We start from the raw sequence: 22,887 nt of genomic DNA on the forward strand, positions 1-22,887 counted from the left end.
GTGCTAATGTCTGATGCTCCATATTGCTTCCCAAACCCCGATTAGGGAATCGATTTTCTTTCCAACATTGCACCAGCAAAAAAGAAATGACATGCACACGAAAGGGGTTATCGTTTTGATTCATTTTATTTCACTTGGCATTTTGAAATACATCTCAAAACACACATCATGCGTAGTAATTCCTTTGGAGTTCGACATTCGTCAACAAAATTGATCACACGTATCTTCAAACAGATGTACCATCTGAAGCATGTCTGCTGTTTGCTTTACATAATGCTTCACTCCTTGTTCACTGTTTCCGGGGATCCGCCATCTACCGTACGTAGGTGCGGGGAGATCCCTGGCACAAACATCCCTAACCCATAAGACATCACAATTATTTGATTCAATCATCGCTGGACAGATCCTTTAACTGCTAAACGCGCTGTAGCTCACAGTAGCTTACCACTAGTAATGTACGCCGCCTGTTGCTCCGTACCGTCTTCTAAATCGATTGAGAAAATGTGTTACCATTTTTATGTTTCACCGCCTCGTCTACTTCTTATTACAGCCTAACATTTCCCATTTTGCACACACCCACTCGCACCTGCCATCCTTTCCTACGAGAAACGCCTTAACGATCGTCATCCCCTAGCAGGATGCTATTTATCCAATCACTAACATTAAGGTTTTGTTTAAAAAATTTGCTCCAAATTATTTGGAATACCGTTCAATTTTGGGTGGAATATACGCATCCAACGTGCATCTGCTTAACGGTTGCGGGATGCAAATTGTGTGTTTCTATTTCATCCAAAATCGTTTAAAATTTGTTTGTGTATAATTGCGCCCTCCCTCCATTTTTTGTTACCACCCATGCTGTTTATAAAAAGAGTAATTTCCTTTTTTTTTTTGTTTTGATTTTTCTTCTTTTTTTTCCACACTTCCACACGCATGTTTCTCTACTTTCCCACTTGGTCCCGCGCATAAACTCCCTCCCTCCGCATGCTATGCGCAATACACACATAAATATATTGAGAAATAATTTAACGTACCCTTCCACACGGACGCTCTCTCTCTCTCTCTCCCTCTCTTAAAAGTATCCAATAAAAATAATAATAAAATTAATCCATATCGACCGAGCTAGTATAACATATACGTACCGCACGCTTCGCTCTATCGTATTCTTTTGTTTTGTGTCCGGCCTGCCACCTTGTCACAGCACAATATATCGTGGATTTCATACCGTTCAACATTTTTACACCGTTTTGAAGAAGAGAAAAAAAAACGAAACTAATACGAAACGAATGAGATGTGCTCCCCGCGCATGAATGACGATGGGTTGTTTTCTTTTTTCAATATAAATATGTTAAAAGCGCTCGAAAATGAATGTCCAAATCCCCAGCGTGCGCATTCAATGATCGTTTTTGCATGATGTCTCTCTCTCTTTTTTTTTCCTCTCTCTCTCATTCTCTCTTGGCTGACTCCTAACGCACGGTTTCGGGTGGAAAAGCTTCCGAAAAGCAAATGGCTCAGCCAACTCTCGATCAGCTCGAAACCCACCCGGCACTGATCGCAGTTGCCGCCGCAGCTTCCCGGCTTTGCCGATCGCGTTTCCGTGATCGTGAAAGAATTTCCAACCACCGACAAACCTGCCCACGGTATATAATTTGCTTAAGAATGTCTAGCAGCCAGACGTTCCGTACTGTTCACTGATCGTTTTTTGCGTTTGTTTGTTTTGTTTGTTTTGTTTGTCTGTAACCTGCCTGCAACCGAACCATCCCACACGAGCCGGTGTGTTTTTGTGCAAATTTGTGGCTAAAACAACGCTATCCAGCTCGGTGGGATGCTCGGCGAGCCATATTGCAGGGTGCGATCTATCCGTTTGAAGATTTTTTTTGTGTATATTGTTTTCTGTTATCTCTGCTCAGCAAAAAAAAAAGCACAAACGAACCGGTTAGTGTTAGTTGCGAATATGCGTCCTGTATCTGTTTGTGTATATGTCTCTATGTGTATGAGTGTGTGTGTGTGTGTTGTGAGGTGTCCTGTGTGCTCGGTCCGCGTCTGTTCGTTGGTTTCGGTCGGTTTTAGGTTGAGTTAATTAATTAAAATCACATTCAGCTTTCGATGCCAGCCACCGGTGCAGCACCACCCAGGCTTAGTGCGCGTTGTACACCCGGTAGGCGGTACGGTACGACCGGAGGTAGTTGGGCAGACGCTGAACGTAGGCAAACACTTGCTGTGTGGGTGCAACCGTCGTTGGGGCGACCGTCGTGGTGGTGGTGGTGGTGGCCGGGGCGACCGTCGACGGCAGATGATGGTCCTCGTTCTGCTTGAGACTGTCGTAGATCTGCTGGAAGCTCGGCATCTTCTCCTTGCCGAGCGTCATCTCCTTGATGTCGTCGTCCTTGGGTGCGACCGGTGCCGCCTGCACCTTGTCCTCCTCCACCGGTGTACCGTCCGGGCGCAGGCGCACCACCATCGGACCGGTCAGATAGTTGCTCGTCTGCTCGTACGGTGCGAGATTGTTGAAGTGTGTCGATGCGGCCGGCTCGTACTGATAGCTGTAGTCGACATTGGTGGACGCTTCCTGTGGCAGATGGTTCTGCGGCTCGGAGTAGTGCATCTCCTGCCCGGTCGGCCCATTACCGTAGTCGTAGTCCATGCCGTACTTGCTGATGCTGCCACCGCTCTTGCGCACACCATCCGCCATCGGTGCCGGATCGTCGAAGAGCGGATTGTGCTCGAACTGTTCGCTCATGATGTAGGCAGGAGCGGCCGTCGTTTGGGTCTTCTTTTTGCCGTTCTTCGTGTGACCGTCCATCATGGCGTCCCAAACTGTTGGATAAGGCGGGGCAGAAACGAAAACAGAGCAGAAAGGGATCAGATTAGATTTGTGCAACAAACAAAACAAACAAAACAAACGACCGCACGACATTCTGTGTGTATTGCCTTGACCGCAACACGAGTTGTCGTTTGATTTTTTTTTTTGCGCTCCACCATCAACAGCAGCACTGAACTCGAGGAAACAGACCGTGGACTTTACAGTGAACTTGCGAGTTCTCGGCGGGTGTGTTTTTTTTTTTTGTAATTCTGTTTTTCTCCATCATAAATCAGCATCTTCTCGATCGTCGATCACGTGATACTCCTACGACCGAAGATCACGATCATCCCAGGCGCGCTTGCGTCACCTTTATGGATATTGTTTGCTTCCTGCTCCTCCTCGTAGCAGTTATCGAAGCATCCGCTCGAGGTCTCAGAAGGTTACCCCGTCTGTCAATCAAACGGCACGATCCTCTACGGCGTGCCGCACAGCTTGTACGGGTACGAGTTGAACTTCGTAGTACGTACGATACTTCCGTCCAATGGGGATGGCTTCACAATCAAGAGGCACTTGTTACGATCTTCATACATTGTCGTAGTACCCACCGTAGTACGATCCAATGCCTTCCGATCAAGGCTAGATCGTAGGCCATGATCAAAAGCATTAAGCTACACCGCATCTGACGGTTCCGACGGTTCGGGCGCAGTCACGACGGCCGTAAATAATATCAGTTATTTGTTCTAATGGACAAATTTAGCTTTTACAGCTGCTAGATGCATTTTAGCTGATAATACACATGATAAAGGAGTTCGTGTGTGTCTCTGGGTGCTTTCTAGACACACTGTACGTGTTCGTAAATGTACCCAGCTACAGCCGAGTGCCTCAGTATCACAATAAAGACAGCAATTAATTTACATTTCCGCTCTGCACTTTACACACCGCACGGAAGTCACAAGCGACCGCGCACACGCGTGGTTTCGATGGTAAAAATGTTTTTGTTTAAGTCCACGATCACGTTCCAAGATTTTGCGTGGTAAAGGTCCACGATAGTGTCCTGCCTTTTTCTGCGTACTAAATGCCCGAATTTCGAACCAACCAACACTTACTTATATCAGTAGCGCCACGCTGGTACGGGTCCATCGAGTCGAGGTGCGACTCGTTCATATCCTGCAGCTTGTTGATGCCGTACATCAGCAGGTTCCGCTTGCACATGTTGGTCGGCATATCTTGCGAACTTTTGCAGTAGCTCGACACCTGCTTGGCGAACATCGTGTACAGATGTGACATCTATCCATGCAAAACAAAAAAAAAGGTTAAAAGAAAGAAATGAGTTAATAAGAAAAAAAAGATAACCGAAAAGTGAAAGCACCACAATCACGGGCACGGGTGGAATGTGTGATGATGGTAAATGCCGGCTGGTATTGCCCGCCCGCCCGGGGTGGGTTAGTAAACAGCGTGTCTATCCAACAAGTCGCTGGTGCACAACATCAACATCATAGTAACGGGCAACAACAAAAACGGTACAGATTGTACGTGGTGCGTGACGAAGGTACGATGTTTGGAATGGCATACTTCACGCCACAAATTGGGTGGCTGAGCAGGGCGGCACACTAATGAATTTTAGCAGCAAGGCACGCCACAAAGGGTCACAGAAGGGTGGGTTTTGGAAAGCACACACACAAAAGAAAGCCTTAGTGCAGGTGCTTGAACTCTTTAATGTTTGAAACGTTGCCGGCCAAAAATAAGAGAATTTTGTTCATTTTAATGTATAAATATTGGAAAAATAATATTTCTGCTCAAGCGATGTAACTGAAAGCAACTTTATATGACCTCCATTCGGTTAGCACTCAATGATCTCCCCCCCTATTGACCGTCAAACAAATAGGGAAGAATATTCCCAGCTTCTCGAAGGCAAACGGGCGGCCTTAGCCGTGCCGGCACGCTAGAAACTTCTCCGTAATTGATTGCAATCGCGTTGCAACAGCTACAAACGACTGCGCGCACACTAGCACAAAGCACAAAACGAGTGGCTGCGTCACACGATTTCTACACTGGATGAGCTCACATGCTGGTCAAAAACGAAAACTGACGTCAAAGGATACAACGTCAAGTGCGTCACGCCAGCACGGGAATTTGTTGGTCCGGGAGCAATAGAAAACCGTAACCGTCCGTGTACTCTATTTTCCTACGCTGACCCAGCCACATCAACGAAAAAGGTTGGCCTTGACTTGCCTTGACACTGGCACACATCCAACAAAACGGTCCCGGAGGGAGAATCCGGTTTCTGTTCACTCCCTGACCTAGGGCCCGTCGGTGGCCACAACGTCCAGGCGGGCGAACCCGTCGGACGAGTTTTCACCCCACGCCTAAGCCAACCGTCGCAACCGAACGTGTACACACGAAAGCGGGAAGATGACCCGCAGAACCGACCTTTATCGATGAACGATTTCTCACCTCCTCAGCAATAGTGATGGACAACAAGGGTGTAAGGGTTCTGCTGGAGGGCGCCATGACAACCGAAGCCGATGTAAATTCATTTACGAGGCCGATTTCGAAGTCCTTCGTATCAGAACGGGTATGCTAATTAAGCTACAGAAGCACCTTTTTTGATAATGAACTATTGAACGAGATCATCTGGCATACTATTGTGAAGGTTTGGGAATGTTCAATATGTCTGAGGTCGTATAATGTCAAGGAACGAATGCACTTTCATCCGAAAAATCACTCATTTTGTGTGTTCTTTGTTACTAAAAGTCTACTGGCACTATTCCTTTTAATTCTCTATTCCATGATTAGCTTACTAGTACATCTAAACCTACATCAACACTTACCTTTTCGCCACGACTGAGAAACTCCCACATCGGTATGGCCGATCCGGAACAAACCGTCACCAGACTCGACACCACCATTACCGCCGCACTAATGCTTAACTTCCTTCCGTGTGCCATTTTGTTTTTTTTTTTTGTTGTTGCTTTTGCTGAGAGGCTTTTCCAAAAACGTCAAACCCTTTTTTATTATTGCACCAGAATTCCCCCGATTCGATACGGAACCCCTGCCTTTTGAAGCCTCACACTGTGGGGAGGTTCGTTGCTTACGTGCGCATTTAATTTTTTTTTCGTTGTTGTTATGTTTCCACACGGAACTAGTCACTCCACTAGTCACTGGGTTTGCTTCCGGCCTATGCGATTCGTTTGGCCGGGTCCTCTCTATCCGACACTGCGCAACCACACTATTTCTCACGTTCGATCGTCGTGTACTTATTTCGCCCCTCGCTGCCTAACCACTTGCGCACATTTAATTGTTTCGTTTTGGGTTTCTGTGTTGTTTCTTCTATATTTTATTACCCACCGCGAGTACTTTCCTTCCGGCAGATACACGAACGCTGTTCTCACCTTACACTCACTCTGCACTCGGGTTACTGTGTTTCACTGTTCGCACTGTTCGCTTCAATAATGTTTCACATTCGTTCTTTAGCTACACCGGCCAATATTTTAATAGTTTAATAATTATTTTTTCACCAAACGTTACTTTTGTTTAATTATTTTTTTTTCCTTCAATTATTATGTTCTCTCCCGTTTGTCTAAGACACTGGATGCTGTTGGCAAATGCACGGCACGGTCTACACCGCAGAGGTTTTCGAAACGAATTAAACGCGCTCCCTCGGGCGGCCTTCACTTTATATACCGCGCGTTGCTTCGTACATCATGACGTCATATACCGACAGACCGACGCCAGCCGAATCGCAAAGCTTTCGTGCGGGTCTCTCAAATCAACCCTCCTGGGGGGAGGGTAACACTGTCCTTTTCGCGTGTTTGCGTGTAGCACTGCACCACTCTGTCTCGCTCTGTCGCGGATCTCGTTGTTGTGCTCTTTTGGAAAACAACCGATCACTCTGATCGTCTTCTTTTCCATCATCCCTCATCGGGCCTACCCTTTCAGTGGCTGGGATGGGTCTCACCACCCTACCATCCCGCATACACCCACCCCATCACCCCGCGTAAGCCTTTTTCCCGCTTGTTTATCATTTATTTCTCTTCCGTTTGTTTATCATCTGGCTTCTAAGGTTTTTGGTGATCGTGTTTTTCATCTGCAGCCCAAACGTTTCGTTTATATTTTTATCTGCATGTTGTTGTTGTTGATTTGTGTGTGTGTGTCTTTTTTTTCTCTGTACCATTTGCCAGCGTGCAAAGCTACGTGCGTTATTTTTGTTCGTACCCTTGTTTGTACAGCTTTATCTTGAATTTCTTCTCGCCAAATTCTTTCGTGTCGCTGTGTTTTTATTTTTGTTTTTGTTGTTTTGCTGTTTGGAAGCTAAAATTATTCAAAGCCTTTTTTGTTTGGCGGATTCTCTCCGTGCGGACCTTCTGCTCGCGATATTTGCCTGTTGACGTTTTCTTGCTAATTTTACGAAACTATTCCGACCGTAACAACGGAATCCGGTAGTGAGGATGCTGCAAGGAAAAGTGGAACACCGCAATGCCGGGCCCCGTGCGCCAGACGTTATTTTTAAATGGTAAATATTTTTTTATCACCCCTCACGGTTAGAATACCTCCATGTTGGTATTAGTATGCACACTCAGCTGTATAGCTGTGTATTGCTGTGGCACGAAATAATATTATATATATTATTATTATTATATATAGAAATAATATTATTATTTATTTATTATTAAATCCACCCTTTTTTCATGCTGTTTCATGCGACTACATTGCAATGCAACAAAAAAAACCCCGCGTGGGCTTTGTTTACATTCGCTAAAAACGGATGCCTTGTTTTCGCTCGAACCAAACAAGATCGCATCAGTATTTGTTTGTTTTGTTTTCGAAATTTCGGTTTGTTCCATCTTTTTTTTTTGCTGCATATTTTGCTATCGCCGCCCCCCACTTCGGGCGAAACATATTCACACAGGAATGCAAACGACAGCCGGCCGCACTGTCAGCACTTGCCTTCGGTCAACCGAAATGACTCAATTATGAAACGATGATATCAAACGTTTCACGTCCAGCTAAAGTTTCGCCAGCAACCAAGCGCAGGATCCCCCACCGCGATCTTGAGCGATCTTTATTTAATGTTGAGTACACTCGTGTACGCGCCACTTTGCACGTATTCCGGCACGCATTCCTATCGCACTTACTGTTCCAAAAAAACACACAACACAACAAGCATTCCATTTGCACACCACGGCTTCCAGTCGACCAAACCCGGTCCGGACCACCCTCAGAACGGGCGACCGAAAATTGCGCGCTGCTCATTGTCAAATCATTTTATGTGCGGTGTTTGCTTTAGATTTAAGTGTAGTGGTTCATTTGATTTCAAGCGCACACGGTGAAGCGGTAGCGGATGTAATAAAAGACAGTCCTGCCCCCCCCAACGATTGTGTTGTGCACTTGTCAGCTTTAAGTGATGTTGCGAGGGTTAAAGGTTGACATCAATAAAAACCAGTGAGCTCAGCGATAAATCAAAGGAGTGGAAAATCTCTTTGCCGGCAGATATCGGTGGGAATTAAGAATTAACTGCTTCATAACTAGCGATCGCTGCGGAATAGTGGCCACAAAGCATCATTCTTTTATGACTTCATTCGCACACGAGCTGCTCCCTCGTTAAACTCATTCTGGAAGCTGCCGGACCAGCTACAGAGGTTTAATTGCGAAGGTGACAACACGCGTGTATGTAGATTTACAGCTGAATTTGATTTAGCTCAACTTACTTTTCTCCCGCTATACGGCACGGCAGCATTAACTTTATGGCTATGATTGGCCGTCAGATTTGCACACCAGGATGATCTGCCGGTGGAGATTTATTGTAGCCGTGTTTGCACCGTTCTGTGGCTGCTTCTTCGGCTAGGAATGTTAATTGGACTACCCACGCGCAATGCTCGTTCGAAAGGTTGGCCGAAGAAGCGATGATCGAACGATCGCAAACTCATACAAAAACAAGAGCTTGTAAGAGATTTTTTCTTTTATTTCAATCACAAAGAACAAGCCAATCGTTGGGGATCGTTGCAAAAATGGAAATTGAATTAATTCACTAAAGTGATCGCAGATTTTTTCACATTTGATTACGGATAACATCATCGTTTATTTCGCACCATCAGTTCATAAGAAAGGTTGTTTATTATTTACAAATTTATATGGAAATGTTGATTGTTGTTTAAATCGCTTGTTATTATAATATTGATACAATGTTCTCATTACATATCTAAAGGAATTAATAGAATGTTTTCTCGTCACCCAACAAAATTGCAACAAATTTGGTTTCATTCATCGTTTCGGGCACGTACTGTCGCGCAATTGTTGCATGGCTCGATAAAAGAAATTTCAACACCACAAAAACCGAAAACCGCTGAAACCTTGTAGCAGACATTTTTTTTTTCGCTGCTGCTTTCTGCCTCAATTGAACTAAAATGGCTACGAGCCCGTACAGTTCACCCGCCGAAAAAACGAACCCCCGTCCATCCATCGCGTAACAACTAAACGAAAACTAAACGATATTCGGTCTGCCAACCACCCCCCGGTGCAAACATGATTTGATATGAGGCTGACGGCTGACACAGAAGGTCCGTACCAAATCGACCCATTAACACGTAATGGCTGCTCCGTACGGCCCCGAACCGTCCAGCATGGGGAGAATGCAAAAACCAAACAAAAAAAAATGCCGGCTCTTCGAAACACACTCAGCCACCTGCATTCATTAACTCTTCGAATTATCCCTCAGACAAGCACGCTTTAATGCTTACGTTTAAATGCACCAATTTTTTTTTGGTCTAAATGCACAAACTGCACTCCAGGTGATAGGATTTCAATTGTTTTTTTGTACCGTACCAAAATAAACATGAAGCTCTTTAGTGAACTTTTAACATGCTGATTGCATTACGTAGAATCGGTGTCATATACAGGTGTACAGTATCGAGGGTCTTAGGATTGATATGACTTTTGAAGCACAAAAACCAACTCAGTTTGCTAAAAATAATGTTCTTATCACGGTACGCTGGGCACGCTAAACAGCCGTCCATGCTGTATTGTTTTGCGCGTTTCTGAGATGGTGGTGTACCTTTTTTTCTTTAATTTTCTCTTGTTTAGCGCCACACGATGCAAAAATACACTCTTTGCTCTGTTAGATCATCGCTCGAATGTGGAATTAAAAAAAGAAAAAACGGTGGGAATGACCAATCTTCAGCAAAAAGGTACCAAACACACCTCTACGATTAGAATGTCTCACTCTATTAGCGGCATTCCGTAACTCATCGACTCATCGGCAAATATACAATTCCTACCCCATGGAATATGATTCTTTTCTTATCTCTTTTAACTAACCACACAATCATCGATTAACACGATGCTGACAATTGGTTACAAACTTCCAAACCCTCAAAGTGCTCTAATTTGTTCTATTGGTTTACATGCCCTTTGTACAGTGACAGGCACTGATTTACACCAGCTTACAGAGGATTTTCCGTTCATATCGATAACTTCTTCAATTTCCATCTCATTTCTTCAATCTATTCGAAGTGGTAGAATACAAAACCATCTCAGTACTGTGATATTCAACGCAAAGTTACCAGAATTTCAGACATGATTTAACAAATCTTTTCCTACTTATTTACTTATCAGGCGCTTCGCGGGCTTTTCCTGTCAAACTGAGGAGTCCTCTAAATCGTTCACGGTCGAACGCCCTTCGTCTGTCAATTCATTATTTAAGTCTTTCTTGTGGACACATCAACGTCATCACTCCATCTCAGTTTGAACCTACCTCTGTCCATGTGGACGACCTTAAAAGGATTTTACGGGCTAGGTCGTCCGGTGTCATTCGCATGACGTGACCAACCTATCGGAAGCACTTGCGAGTCTCGACAGTTACGACAGTGAGATCACCGTACAGGTCCCAGAGGTCGTCATTGTTGAATCTGGAAGGAGTCTGCCATTGTCCTTCCACACATACCCTTTGCTTTTCCAGAAGCCTAATATTGGAGGATTCAAAAATTGAGGAAGCCCAGAAGACCTACGTCACCAGGGAAAAAAACCCAATCATTCTTATCCATAATGTCGTGTCCACTGCGAATTCCTTTCTTTTATTTCAAAGCACAACATCAAACGCCTTGGTAAAAACCAACCATTAAGCACGGTTAATCCATTGTAGCATCGCTTGTAAACAAACGACCGACGGCTTCATCCGACCATATACGGCACACGCTCGCATCACAACTATTTCAGTTCCCGATGATTCATCCGGCACTTTTGTTCGCAACAAATGATCCTCTTTTGACGATCTACTGCAAAGCTCCCCCCGGTTGCGGTGTGACGCAAAAACAAACCCTCTTCGGGCGCATCGAAAGAATTCACACTGCGTCAGGGATATATTTGAGTATCAACATCGGTAACTGTTGCTTTTACCTTGTCCCTGGTGCGATCGTGCGTAACAAACAAATTGTACGATCATCGATGACGTTGTTAAGTGGCTGTTCACCGCATGGGGTTGTGTGTCAATCAGAACGGAGGGATACATCGTTCATCGGGTTTAGAAACGCACACACACACCGGGAAGCACCGATCCACGTGGGTTGCAACCACATACACCATAAAAGGTCAATGGAGGTGGCACCGGTTACGCGATTCGTCAGCAAACCGCGCAGAATGGTCGCGTCAGCCCGCGCCTGAGCTTAATGTGTCAAAACCGATACATCAATTGCTTATTGATGGCACTCAATTGGCTGAAGCTCTTCTCGGCGCGTATGGCAGGCTTTGTGCCTGGCGTATCCTTTTTTGGTTGCAGTCGAACACTGCCACACTAACGATTGCTCTAGAATAAACAAAAACCAATCTTCGTCACGCTAATTCACGGCTAACAGCGGCCACAATCGCCGGGTGGGTGCGAAATAATGAAACAAATTAAATAAACATGATGGAGCGATGATGGAATTAAGAAAGACGCGAACCGTTTGAACCGCTTGCTCCCGGAACTAGAACTCTAGATCCGCCATGACGATTTCATCTTCAGCGTGCATAAAAACCCTTTTTTTTTCTTGCTTCGCCGATTGTTTGATGGTTCGCTATCAGCGTCCAATCTGTTCGCTGGGAACGGGTGACCCTTAATGCTTCAGGTGAGCCGAAGGTCGACTGTGTTTATCATTTTCGTTTCTGATCCGCCTATGTGTGTGTATGTCTGAAAGGGCTACGGCACACATCATTCAAACTCACCCCGAATTTGCCTTTTAGCTCCGCAACATTCAAGAGGATTAGCTTTCCGTTTGCTATTTAATTTGGACTTTGCGCTTGCTTTTAGCGCTCGAGCACCTCTTAGCAATCTCTTTTGCGGGAACTTTTTTTGTCGGTCGGAAAGGGGGGGGTGGGAAAAGAATAGAAGAGGCGTCTTCAGTTGAACACTCGACCGATACATTTTCGGAATGGTCATTATAGTAATTCGCCTCTCCTTCACGCTGTTTTTTTTTTTGACTAAAGCTTCTGCTCAAACGTGACCGATCATTAAGTGAAACAGAACAAATGGTATGGTGAGAAGCGCGAACGTTTATTTTTTTTTCGGCATTTTTTTTTTTTGGGTTTTCACCCCGCACTAGTACGGGAGTAACATTTACCATTCGGGAATTTGGCGCTGCGCGATGCGAGATCAAGTGACCGGACGCCTCGAAATGGCTGTAGTTGGCAGTTCGCATTTCATCGTACGCGTACACGGTTTCGGGGGCATGGTTTTAATTTATTTTTCCCGAACCAGAAGAAGAGGATTAGACGACGTAAGATAAAAAAATCTGATCCGAACAAAACAAAAAGTGCTCCCACTGCTTTGGAACGCTATCTACGTTGTTTTTTTTTTCGTCTATCGACCGTCCGTTGGATGCACTTGGTTGGGTTGGTTGATGATGTCATTTCTTCTGGCATATAGAAATATAAGTCACATTCGTGAAAAAGAACAGACAAATTGAACCAAATTTTGAGATTGAGGAAATTTTCGTTTCAGAAGCGGATCTAGGTTCGTCGCGTGCGTAGCATGCAAGTCTTTTGTTGCTCGTGGTATTAAAGGTGCTAACAAAGTGATCGAAGCGTGGTTTTAGTGGATTTTTATTTTCTAATTCGTCCTAAGTGTATCGATGTTTTTTAAGTATTCCTTTTTCTACACTTTTTGCAACAAATTTATGTCATTATAATTGTAATATATAATTTATTTAAAATTTAATTATAAAAACATATTAAAATCCATATGCAGACTAGTTGCATGATTTAATTGTATTTATTTTAATAGCTTGTTTTTCTTAATAGCCAAATTAAAAACAAGCGTCTCTGCTTCCCATCCAACAAACAAACAACATTTTCGCACATTTGCTGACATTTGACGAACCTGAAAACAACAAAACAGACGGCACACTGCACCGCATGGTGTTACAGCTATCTGCTCGAATAGTGCCACAAGGTGCACGCGATCAGAATGGGTGGCTTGTGGTGCGGAAATTGTGAAATAAAAAAAGACACACACGCATACACAACATAGCACATCATTATCATTTCTTATCTGCCGTGACGCGTCGCCAAAACGATAGCGGTACCGTGGACGGCGCCATCCTGGAGCCGCTGAAACCCGGCGCGACGGATGTGTGGTACGGTCCGGTTTTTCCATCGCTTGATCACCGCGTCCGATAGTTCGAATTTCGATGTGCGCCTGTTGGTTGGTTGTGCTTTTTATCATCTGCTGTTAGATCCAAAAAAGCTATGTTTTGTTTTTTCGCGCTCGTTTTCCTTCCCAACCCCCACCCAACCTCAATCCCGGGGTGGGATGTTATAAAAATTATGCAAATCAGTAAAACTGACGCCAGCCAGTCGGCAAGCCACAAATGTCTGCGCTGTCGCCAGTATCATCGTGAAGATCATCATCATCGCCCGGCACCACCGATGCCGATCGGCATCTGAAGAGGATGTGCGCGAATGCGCTTTGCTATTAATACGACCCCACGGCTCTATGCTCCGGCAGCTGGCAAAAATGCCGTGCTTCAGGCAGGAAAACATGAAACATGCGAGAACGAACGTCATACCATTGGTAAACAAATGTCTGTATGGTTATACGATCGGAACGCGGATCTAGCGCGGATTGCTACCGATTTTCGCACAAGGTTCGTCGCGTGCGTAGCGCGCAAGTCTTTTGTTGCTTCTGGCGTGCCGAGTGAAAACATCCATCCCGCTAATCCATCCTTTTCTGGAACATTCTAATGCCAGGCTTATACGAGTGTGGAGCCAAAAAATACCCCGACTACGCGTCATTAATCGATCGATCGAGCATCGATCGATGGCAACAGATGGACCGGGAATTGCCCGATTGCGGGCAACAGGCACCGTGCGCTCCCGGTCTGGAAGGCTGGTAAATGGCATCGAAAACAACAAAACATAAACAAAATTAAAAAGGAGACAAAGTAAAATTTGATGCCGATCGCTGTCGACGGTCGTGGCGCCGGTTTAGCCATAAAAAGGAATATGTTTATTTGTGCTTTTCGAGCGAGCGCCATCCAACATGCGGTATGGTAAAAGCGTAACAGCAACACCAAAATAAGCAACCATCAAGCGGATAATGTTGTGGGGGGGGGGAGGGGGGAGGAAGGAAGGGGAAACATAACAAGAAAAACTTACAAATACAAAGGCGAAACAAATAACCTTCTAAAGGCCACTCGATCTACCGTTTCGTACACAATCAATACGAGGATGGGAAGAATATAAAGAGTGCGAAATAAAATAACTAAAACTGTTTGTGTGTAAAGAAAATGTGCTTGTTTACGTTTTGGAAGTTTTCGAGAGTCGCGGGCTTGGTTGCTTGGTTTGTTTTCGTTTCTGTTTGTGACCAAGCGGGCTGATCATCTCGAACGTTCTTTCATTTGCCAAACTTGATTTGCGCTGATAAAACGCACCATCGGATAATCGGTCGAGCAACACGTCAGCTTAAAAGGTAAAGTGATAAAGGGGGGGTTATAAAAAGGAGAAAGAAAGAGCGACAGCAAGCAATTCCCCCCGTCAAAGGCACGCACCGTAATGATGAAAAAATATCGCTTGCGGCCAACCTGTTGACAGTTGGGTTTCGGGAAAAATATTTACCCTTGACCATGGACTGTCTGGTGGCAAAAGCGTTACTGTATCCGTCGGAATGCTCCCTCCCCCTCCCGGTTGGCTGAAATGCCGTTGTCTCGTGAACGTGATGATACATATTTTACTGCCGGTCACCGCTCGCACAGCCATGACCGTGGCAGCACTCCTAAAAGGATTACTTTTGGCTGGAGGTGTACGAAATTCTGTGCCAACCCCCCGACGCAGGTGAAGGTGGTTTGCGTTACTGAACGGTATATCGGTCGGCAGTTTTATGCAGCCGGTGTGGACGCAGTCATAAACAAGCTGGCCCATTTCCGACTGCCTTGAACTTGGGTGGCCGGATGCTTGCGGAAACAAATCCCTCCAAGACGGAGCTGTTGAACGTTTCTGTCAAATGACCATTAATCAACGCAGCGTTACGGAAACTACGCTCATTAGACTGGGCGCACCTTGAAAAAAAAAACTAATCACTTGCTTATGAACGTGTAGTTCCACATCGAATGTCGTAAATCGTAGCATTAAAATTGCCAAAATGCGTGTAACAAAGAACAAGTGCGTCAAGCTCATCTCTTGCCTAACATAGTCATGAAGGGAAGCATCATATCGAACGTCAACCAGCGGGAAGATTCCATCTTCATCACAATAAACCCCCCCCCCCCCCCCCCCCCCCCATACCACTCAATAGCGGTTTTATGAACAAAACCGACCCAGCAACAATGGGGCGAGCATCTAAATCAATCACTCCGGCTGTCGCAAGACGCCGTCAAATCTAAAACACGATGAATCGATCGAAATGCGGTTTCGCTGCGGTAGATTTGCGTCAAACCCCATCCCGAACCCGCCAGAACCGATTGCTGCCGATTAATTCGAGGTGTTGCGCTTCATCGCTTCCTGATAGATGCCTTATTAGGCAAGAATCGATGAAACACCCAACCATACTACCGACAATGGGTATTATGTAGCGCGCGCGTCACAAGATGCTTCGGTATGATCCACAGCGTGTTCCCTAATTGAGTGCTCACGTAATATCGTAATACGAATGCTTAAAGTTGTACACGTTCGGGCACTGGGGTACACTCGCTGCAGTATCATCATTAATCTTCATTAAATTTTCCACACATGAACCAGGAGTTTGCTTTTTTTTTTTTGCTTCGTGTCTGACACTCCCTGCAAATTAAAAAACTATTTTTCTGATCCAAAAAAAAACTCACGCACACTCACGCAACTTACCTTTAACCCATCACCGCAGGCTTTTGTTCCGGAAGTCCCCGACCCGAAGGGACACGATGCATTGCGGGGCCAGCGTTCAATGACAACGAGTTCCACCCCGGTGGAACAGTGGCAGCTGGCATGGCATAAAAACGAAGATGCTTCTCCAGTGCGACCTGCGGGCGAAACGCACTTGAACCAATCACCGATAATCCGCAGCCTTCCTGCCGATTTCAAACCGTTCGGCGTACGATCGCGAGGATCATCGTCGGATGCTTCAACCCCCGCCGTCAGCGGAGGGACCAAGTTTACCTTCGCGCACAGACGCACGGCATCCGGTGCGAAAAGGTTGTCTCTCTCACAAACCGAACGATGGGCAGGCGTTGGCACGAGCATGATAAATGTGTCGATCGCAGACACAGAAACCCATGCACCGAACCGATGCAACCGCGACAACGAACAGTTCATGGACGACCGGATTCTATGCGACATGACCGGGACATGCCCCGGGTCGTGCAACTTGCCCGTGGCCGTGTTCGGTAAGCTCACCGTGCCGGTGTGGATGACACATCGACTAATCGATTAAAAAAAAATCGTTTTCCCCTTCGGTTTGAAGGTTGCGAAGATGAAGCGGATGATAAATAAGATTTAAGATAAGCGATGTATCGATCAAGTTATGGTAAACGGAGTGCGAAATCTACTGCAAAACGATCTTTATGAACCAGCACAGTCCAGGGGTAAAAAAGCTGTTGCAAAAGTTTAATCCAATTCCGAATCCTTCAAGTTGAGCTTGTGAACTTAAAAAATACAACGTCAATAAACCTCAGAAATGACACAGTTTCAAACCCCTCAATTAATGCTTTAATGGGAAAACCATCCTCAAACCGATAAGCAACTGAATTATGTATCATGGAACAATCAGAATCGGTGCGACTGCTACCGAACTGAGCGCCGGCAAGTGATCCATTTGCACCTGTCCTGTCGACGGCTCGCGCAAACAACAATGGTACAGATGAAACACCTTCCAGCGGGCACATTTTGCAAGTAGCCGGCCCGAGCTGCAGCGCAAACATTAGGGAAAAAAAGAACGATCTCAAGCAAAACAAACACCTTCGTGCGCCCAAGGTTCAACAATGTTGCACAAAATCGTCCATAAAAATGTTTTTCCATTCAAGCGTTTGCTCTTTGTTTTTCTTTTTATTTTTTGTAGCAGCTTTCATATACCGGGCCACAGTTTATCGAGCGCAGCGCATTTCGCATTGGACGCTCGGTGCTCATCAACGAACCACCACCTGAAGATCACTGGGCATCGTTTATACGCGTCGTTTCAGTAGTGTGGTAGCATGCGGTTTATGCTACGAGCGCCCACGAGGGCGCAACACACACCCAGCGCTCCCAACCCAGCCAGGGAATTTGGGCCAACGAGATTGCCAACGGATTCGCCGTAACCGCCGATCGCTAATTGAATCGAAACACTATGTACACACATCGGGTTGCGGTGTGGTATTGGACGAAAGCCGGCTGCCCGACAGGGTGCATTGCTGCAACAGCGAAACAAGCGGTGGCCACTGCCACCGCCAACCCAACAGCAAGACCAGCGCTGGGAATAGCCGCGTCTGTCTCTTCCAGCTAACATCATACGACCGTGTTTTCCCACTCGGTTTCCCGCGGTCGGCGTTTGCAAAACAGGGCAGACCCGATACGCTACCGGACCATCGGGCCCCGGGTTGGGGGCCCCAGATTGATGATGCTTCATTTGCACACAATACACCCGTGCTGGCATTCCCGTGCTCTCCCGGCGAGTGTAACGCGAGCTTCAATGGTAACACGCACCCGGGGCTGATCGAGGGCAGTTGCTGATAGTGCTCGTGGAGCGATGATTTCTATCGAGCTTTAAGTGAGCAAACTTACCTTCAGAAGCTGAAGGTTAAGAACCTCACACCCTTACATAATGACCGATCGACAACCCTGTGGTAGGGGGAAAGAAATTTTAATGAAAAATCTTCATAAAAAACACTGCTTCATAAAAATACTGCCAAAATAAATGTGTAGAAACATGCAAAATAATCACAAAAAAGCAACTCTCTCTAACCGTAACACCACTTCGGCAACATCGGCAACAACGACGCAACTAATTAGATAAACGTTGCTGCTAGTGTGATGCTACCGCATGTAAATTTTAGCCCCCATTTCTATTATCTAATGCATCGGTTTCCCGCTCTGCGTGGGTCACGTGATTAATAGCAGGCAGAGCAATCATTAATGGCAGATTCGTCACCTTCATCTGATGTGGCAAGCTGATGCATTTCCACAGCACAAAAGGTGTGTGTGTGTGTGTTCACATAAGCAAAGGAACCATCTTCGTCGCTTTACATAACAACCCCCTTATTGGTGCACTAGCGCCACCCTACAACAGGAAGGATTTGTTTTGCATCGGACAGTTTTGCGCAGCATTTTGGCACAGTTGACATTCAACAAAACGTCGCGCATAAATTGGGGGAAAACCCCACCCCACATAGCAAACAGCATGCAAGAAAAGACGCAAATTCCTTTGCGACCCATCGACGTACGCCTCCCAGCTGGGGTGCCCACAAAAAAAGAAAAACAAACGGAGAAAAAGGTTATCAAATGTTTCGGTTTCCCTTCTGCTTTGGCCTGTTGTTTCGTAAACAAAGCCGCACAAAACATCAAAACAGTAACGCACGGGGACAGGGGGGAAAGGGGTTTTCCAAGCGCCCACCACCCACCGTCGACGGCACCGACGGCGTTGAAGTCTTTCGTTACAATAGACTTGAATGCCCATGGTGACTGCAAGCGACGAACCTTCACAGCGGGGCAGCGACCAATCTTTTAAATTCGGCATCGTTTCGGAAAAGGGTGATGCCCAAATGCGATCACATCTATAATTCTAATGGCCGGGCGCACTTGCTCAACCCTCTTCCAGATGGGAGGCGATTTTTTCTCCGATCGCGGCACACTTCTGCCCCCCAAAAAAGCACATCCTCCCAGCACACCCGGGTGGAACCGGTTTCGCTTCCGATCCGTCCGACCAAAATAGCTTTGATAACGCTGACCCTGCGCGCGAGGAAAAACAAAATGCGCACACGTGCGCACCGTACGCACACAGCTTGCGCGCTAAATACGATTTTGAAAACAAAGTTCAATCTCCGAAAACCGCCCCAAACCGGACCGAGCCGGCATTTGTGGGCATTCACCACCGCACACCACCCCGATAACGATACCCGTTGCTTGCCGCGGACAAAACGTCGCGACGGCGATGATGACGCCTAGCCAATTTTTGCGACTTCCTGTCGCTTACCATTCCCCAAAAAAAAAACACAGCCCGGGTCCACTCTCGCCGGGTGTAGCCGTATTGTATTAATAACGTTAATTTTGGGGAATGTTATAAATTTCTTGGCGCCAACGAGACGCAACCAGACGACGACGGCATACCGGACGCTTCGCTGGCGTCCTTGTACCGGTTATGTTTATTTGGCTTTTGTCAACCTCGTCGTCGTCCCGCTGCGTTCTTTCGCTTTGCTTGCTTTCTTTCGCACCTAGATGCCACCTCCCCTCTCCCTTTTCCGGCTCAAATCGGAGTTGAAACATTCTTCACACTCTTTTCCGTGCGCCATGTGGAACGCGCGCGCGCGCGGCAAAACAAATTACAAATTCAAGCACTGTTTTTTTGTTGTTGTTTTGTTGAAACTGTTCTGCTATTTGGACTCGTTTCGATCGACGATGGGGGCATTTTTTTTTTGGTTGTTGTTGTTTTCTTACGTCGTCATTGAACCTGAACCGGGGGGGGTGAGGGGTGATCCGATTTTTTTTTTTGCTTTCGGGCTTTATTATTTCTGTTTACACCTTCTGGAGAAGGATCGTGTTTTTTTTTTGCGTGGCAGCTGCTTTCTTCCGACACCGGTGCAATCCGGAGCTTTAGGTGGAATGCGCCAAACGGTTCACTTATGGACGCTTCGAAACACCCGAGATCAGGATCCGGTGGCGTTGTGGAGCGAGGAGGGCAAGGGGTGTTGAGAGAGGGAAATCATAAATTAAATCGAACATCGGGCGTCGAGAAGCTTCCAGCCAATGGCCAACCAAGGTCGTACCGGATCCCGGGGTGAGTGCTCTGGATAGAGTTAAGGAGCCTTTTTTTTGCGCTATTCGCATGTTTATTTATTTACTTCATGTTGCCTTTTACCCCGTTCGTTGCTGAATGTTTTCGGTCGTCATCGTCTCATCGGCATTTGTTTATCCGCAAAATAAATACAGCGCACGTATTTGTAAACAAACAGAGTTAGATGTGGCGTTGCAATTCGTTCACAATGTTTCAGATGTCCATTCGTCCATCCGCTGTCCGGCACAAGAACGATCGTCACGGAACGGTTGTGTAACTGATAGCCTTCTTCCGGTAGTGCTGTTGATAGTCATCTTTCCCCCTTCGGAGAATAAGGGATTTCCATATTCAGCCTCCGAATCCAGCGTAATCCCACGCCGGGACTAAAATTTACTATGCTCATTACACACAACCAAGTGCAATATTTTCATCAGATTTTCAGGCTTGTCGCTTCCTGAAATCATGCCCCGTTTGCCAACTATCGAATGTCCACTTGGTGCGGATCGTCCCCAAGACGAATGTCACCCGAAAAAAAGGATTAATTCCATCCACATGTGAACCGTGCAGCGGTGCTAAGAACGTATAAATAACATTCATCCTCTGCTTCCGTTTGTCTTCACGCGTAAGCATTGCTGATTCATTAAAATAAACTCTTATTAATTCAACACTTGTATGCCGGTTACTTCTTCAATCAAGAATTTCATTATTTTTTTTTTAAACTGAAATCATTTTCCTCTCCCCATCTGAAAGGTTCCTTTCGAACATCCGGTTCATTCGCCCCAATTCGTAAGGGGGGGGGGGGGGGGCGGTTTTTGTTGTTGCCAATTTATTCTCGAGCAGCCTGAAAAACTGCATCCTCCTCGTAGCACGTAGCCAAAATTATAAAATTACAGCTTAAAGCAGAACGGACTGACCCACTCGCCATCGGTGATGCGATTTCGAACGAATTCTTGTAACAAAAAAAAAAGTCATTAAGAATGTGAAAAAGATACGAACAATCCCTGCCCTGCAAAAGGAGATGATCTGTTAGCGAGAAAAGACGGAAAGACTTGTGCGATCCACCGGCGACGAACCTCCCGTTTGCATGCTTTTATTCCCTTTGCCTTCGCTTGCGCGTTTCGCTTTAACTTTGTTTTGGGATGGAAAAATCATTTCACGCCACAAAATCCCTCCAAGCCATAAAAGGAGCCACCAAAGTAACAGGCATCCGGAGGAGGGCGGGGGGGGGGGGGGAAGAAGAAAATAACAAACCGGCACGATTTCCGTGATCGTGGCTGTTCCGCTGTCTGGAGGAGGATCGAACGCTAAGGTAAAGGCAAACGGTTGTGCTAAAAATAGCTCGTCTACGACGCCATTTCCTGTGGCGACCGTCCCCTGTTTCGGGGCCTGTTTACGCTTGCCAGCAGTTCCCTTTCCTTCCAGCAGCATTCCAGCGGGAACGGTTGTTACGATTTGTTATAACCCATCCCCCATGTGCACCGAAAAAATGGAAACCTGTTTCCAAAAACCCACGGGTAACGCCTGATAAATAAACGCAACCAAGGGAGAAGAATTTCATTACCACTGCATAAGCCTTTTTGCGCATTTTCGAAACTGCACTCCGACGAAACTTGTTTTCCATACGCGCAAGTGTGTGTGTGTGTGTGTTTAGTAATCGTCCAGCGGGTCGCATCCCTTGCGTTGTTTGCGGTTAACACGTTGCCATTCCATTTTGGTGGAATGTCGTTTGGAAAGGCAAGGATGCAAGCAGGACCCGGCCGTGCTAAAAATAGACTCCCGAAAATAAATGGGACCCAGCGAAAACGCTGGCGTGGTTCCCACAGCACACAAGTTCCAGCACATTCTTTGCTCGAGGGCAATCCATTTTTTGTTTTTGCCTCTTTCTGTTTCTGTGTTTTCGCCTGTGTCTCTTTGCAATGTTCGCAACCAAACACACAAGGCACACAATCTGGAACGTTAAATCTTCGCTTGCGTGTGCTGCTAAAAAGTCATAGAGGCATCCCAAATGCGTCGTATTCAAATTGATTTCTAATGAAAGGCCGTACTGTTGTTTTCGTAAAAAGGCAGCTACTATCTCCACGTCATCAACATCAATCATTGTTGAGCGAATGCGACATGGGTTGGATTGTAACTGTGCGGTGCGAAGTAGCCCGACCATTTCTAACAACTGCCAACTGCATCACAACTCCTCCACATAGCAGAAGATTTTCCTAATCACCCCCTATCCTCCCCTTCTACGCCACTACCCCAACCCCGTTGTTCAAGCTGCAAGATTGCCGTTCAGATGTCGAATAATGTCTTCCTGGTTCTCCGTGCTAAACCGGCGAGAACTTTTGCCCGGTGCAACAATAATCGGCAAACATCTAGCGCCCGGTAGGTTGGTAATTAATGTTTGAATTATTCCTCATCAGCTCACCAGCCTGGCCGTATCTTGGATCGACGCGAAGCCAGCAGCATGCGGTCGAGGCAAGCATTCTACCACCCGGAAGCGGCAACTCATAAATGGCAATGTTACAAACGATGTTCCCTTAACAAATGCGCCTCCCCCTATCTGCTGGTAGATCTGCAAATGCAATCGGCACAATTGATTCCTCCAACACTGCGTAGTTTCTGCGTCATTTATGAAAAGATAAGCGTAGAGAAAAATGCCTGACATCGACACGATATCGGGCAATTCACTCATTTG

General features: G+C 46.1%; 1 protein-coding gene across 1 annotated transcript; it reads right to left on the bottom strand.

The window, feature by feature from the left end:
* Positions 1–118: 118 nt before the first annotated feature.
* On the bottom strand, positions 119–6,385 carry LOC128301012 (rhythmically expressed gene 5 protein). The gene is made up of 3 exons (XM_053037303.1): positions 5,632–6,385; positions 3,907–4,087; positions 119–2,814 (listed from the first exon to the last, which is right to left on the bottom strand). The coding sequence occupies exons 1-3, from the start codon at positions 5,746–5,748 to the stop codon at positions 2,135–2,137; spliced, it is 978 nt and encodes a 325-aa protein (XP_052893263.1). The 5' UTR covers positions 5,749–6,385; the 3' UTR covers positions 119–2,134.
* Positions 6,386–22,887: the final 16,502 nt, after the last annotated feature.

This window comes from Anopheles moucheti, chromosome 3 (assembly GCF_943734755.1).
Source record: "Anopheles moucheti chromosome 3, idAnoMoucSN_F20_07, whole genome shotgun sequence".
Lineage (NCBI taxonomy): Eukaryota > Metazoa > Arthropoda > Insecta > Diptera > Culicidae > Anopheles > Anopheles moucheti.

Bases quoted from the DNA above. Each gene is read 5' to 3' on its own strand.
- LOC128301012 (XM_053037303.1), bottom strand. From the start codon at position 5,748: ATGGCACACGGAAGGAAGTTAAGCATTAGTGCGGCGGTAATGGTGGTG. The intron at 4,088-5,631 runs GTAAGTGTTGAT...TTGCATGGATAG, and splicing joins TTCTCAGTCGTGGCGAAAAG to ATGTCACATCTGTACACGAT. The intron at 2,815-3,906 runs GTAAGTGTTGGT...CTTATCCAACAG, and splicing joins GCGTGGCGCTACTGATATAA to TTTGGGACGCCATGATGGAC.